The sequence below is a fragment of the Cicer arietinum genome, chromosome 6, assembly GCF_000331145.2.
Source record: "Cicer arietinum cultivar CDC Frontier isolate Library 1 chromosome 6, Cicar.CDCFrontier_v2.0, whole genome shotgun sequence".
NCBI classification, from domain to species: domain Eukaryota; kingdom Viridiplantae; phylum Streptophyta; class Magnoliopsida; order Fabales; family Fabaceae; genus Cicer; species Cicer arietinum.
Window position 1 is genome coordinate 20,588,119 of NC_021165.2, and position 2,310 is coordinate 20,590,428.

The window sequence follows — 2,310 nt, forward strand, 5'->3', positions numbered from 1 at the left end:
TTTGATGCAACTCATCTGAGACTTAAATTGCTAAATTAATACATACATGTGGGAACAAAAATATGATTGAACAAAATTTCATAACTAGCAATACAACAAATAAACTAGAATACCAATACAACAAATAAAATTTCATAACATGCTTAAAAAGAAAAACAATAGTTGGAATTGCAACTTTAATATTTTAAATATATAAATATGATAAAAAAAAAATATACAATATTAATCTTTGGATTAGAAATATAAAAACAATAAAATAATTGCATGTTACCTTTTTATTTATATTGAATAGATACATGATGAATAGAGAACTATACAGCCTATCAATCCTTAAAATGCAGACAATAAATTGAATAGAATTTCTGTATACTGGAAAAGAGGTATCCTCAATAACCTGTGCTATCACTCTAAGATTTTTCTTTTCTATATAACAAAATATACATGTAACCTAAGAATTTCTCTCCACACCAGTATTAAGCAAAGCTGCATTACTAGCTGCTTTCAATGGAGGCCTGTTAATCTTCTCAAGCAATCTACTAAATACTAACTGGACTGGTATGCAAGCGACTGTGGTTGGACCAGAGATTTCTGGTTTAACTACTCTATCTGTTTGATAGCTACTGATATCATGCAATGGGTTTCTAAGACTATGTTGAGTAGATAACGAGGACAAAGTTCTAATTTTCTGGTTAGATGACAAGCTCAACTTCTTTGGCACCTTTTTAAAAAACTTTTTGTCCGCGGAAGACCGATGACTTTTAAGGCTACTCTTCTTTTGAAGGCTTGCCTTATGACTGGAACTTCCAGTGTTTAGTTTTTTATAATCAAAGTTTTGTTCTTGATCTAAGGATGGAAACTCAACAGCAACTTCAGAACCATTTGATGACAATACATGGGGGCGAGGAACACGGAAATTTGCTGTTCTCCTTGCAGTCCTCCATGCTTGTGGAAGCACACTACTTCCCTCAATACCAAATCCATCATTACTGAAGTCATCCATTGCAGAAAAGAGAGTATCAGAAGAACCATCTTTAAGGACCTCAACCTGGACTGGGTGACCTATTATTGCCTTCCCATCAAGCTTACTCATGAGAGAAATAAAGGGCACCGGCTCCTTCTGATATCTTGCTTGAACCTTCACATCTACATTAACCAGCATCGATCTCATCCTCTCACCAAAATGATAACGATCATCATACATTGGAGTAAATCCTTTAATATCCCAAAATTCTGTTGAAGCAAGATGTTCATCCCAGGCCGAGTCATTCCAATCAGCCCCACGATGGATTTTATTTTGAATTTTTGATACAGCTCTAGGAGTGAGAGAATATTCATCTTCCAATCCAAACATTTGATCATCGTCATAAAGTGCATCACTAAAACCATTTCTATAGCAATGCAAACTTGAACCCATTCTCTTGCGACTTAAATTACTTCTCCCCTCTTCGAAATCCGCCTCTGCTCCGTATATAATACTTTTTCTGTCAGGGATACCAAAAGATCTCTTCACAAGATTCCGATTATTCCTTTTCCCTTTTAGTTGCCATTTAGACATGGGTTCATGGCTCGTCATCAGTTCACGAGGATAGAGGTGAGGCATGTCGCTGTTAACTGCCAACTCATCAGGCTCCTCACTGCTAGTGCTTTCATCCCGGACAGTTTCTGCAGTTACAGTAACATTCAAAGAACCATAAAGATCAGTAAAAGAAACATAAAACAAATAGTCAAACACAAACTGAATCTTTTATCAAGAATGAAACCATGAATGAGAACACGAATCCCCAAGACGCCCCCCACAAAAATTGGAAGTGGCTCCAAAATTACAATACATGAAAGCAGGTCAAAACTAAAATATGCATGGCAGTGAAAATTCCTTATGTTTCCCGTCTCCTGAATCCAACACCCTGGGCCTTCACAAATCAGATTGCTCATGTAATAAATTTTGTTTAGCATGGTCTTTTTCTTAGGTGTTGAATGCTTGCTTACACATGCTGAAAAGGCACATTAGTTTACCAAAGAGGTAGTAGATCTTAAAAGTTAAAATAAAATCTTACACTAAAATTCTTATAGCATATTGGCCAATCTGAGTACAAACAGGATCATTCTTTTTTTAACCCTGGCGATAAAGATAGGCCAGCTAAATCATTTGTTGATTTCAACATAACAGATGAAAAGAAAATGCAGAGATGGAGATCTTGAGAGGGACAAGGCTCTTCATCCTGTACTCGGCTAATTCTAAGCCATTTTCCAGAATACAGGTATTATTTGAATTACAAATTAGAAAACCAAGTAAAGAATGATGCAGGAATG

General features: G+C 35.8%; 1 protein-coding gene across 1 annotated transcript in view; it reads right to left on the reverse strand.

Moving 5' to 3' along the window:
- Nucleotides 1-243: 243 nt before the first annotated feature.
- LOC101494295 (uncharacterized protein At1g51745-like) overlaps nt 244-2,310 on the reverse strand; it is a 4,189-nt gene continuing 2,122 nt past the window's right edge. Inside the window, exon 4 of the mRNA XM_004505560.4 lies at nt 244-1,662. Coding sequence (XP_004505617.1) covers nt 449-1,662 — 1,214 coding nt within the window. The 3' untranslated portion in view covers nt 244-448. The remainder of the gene's footprint in view (nt 1,663-2,310) is intronic.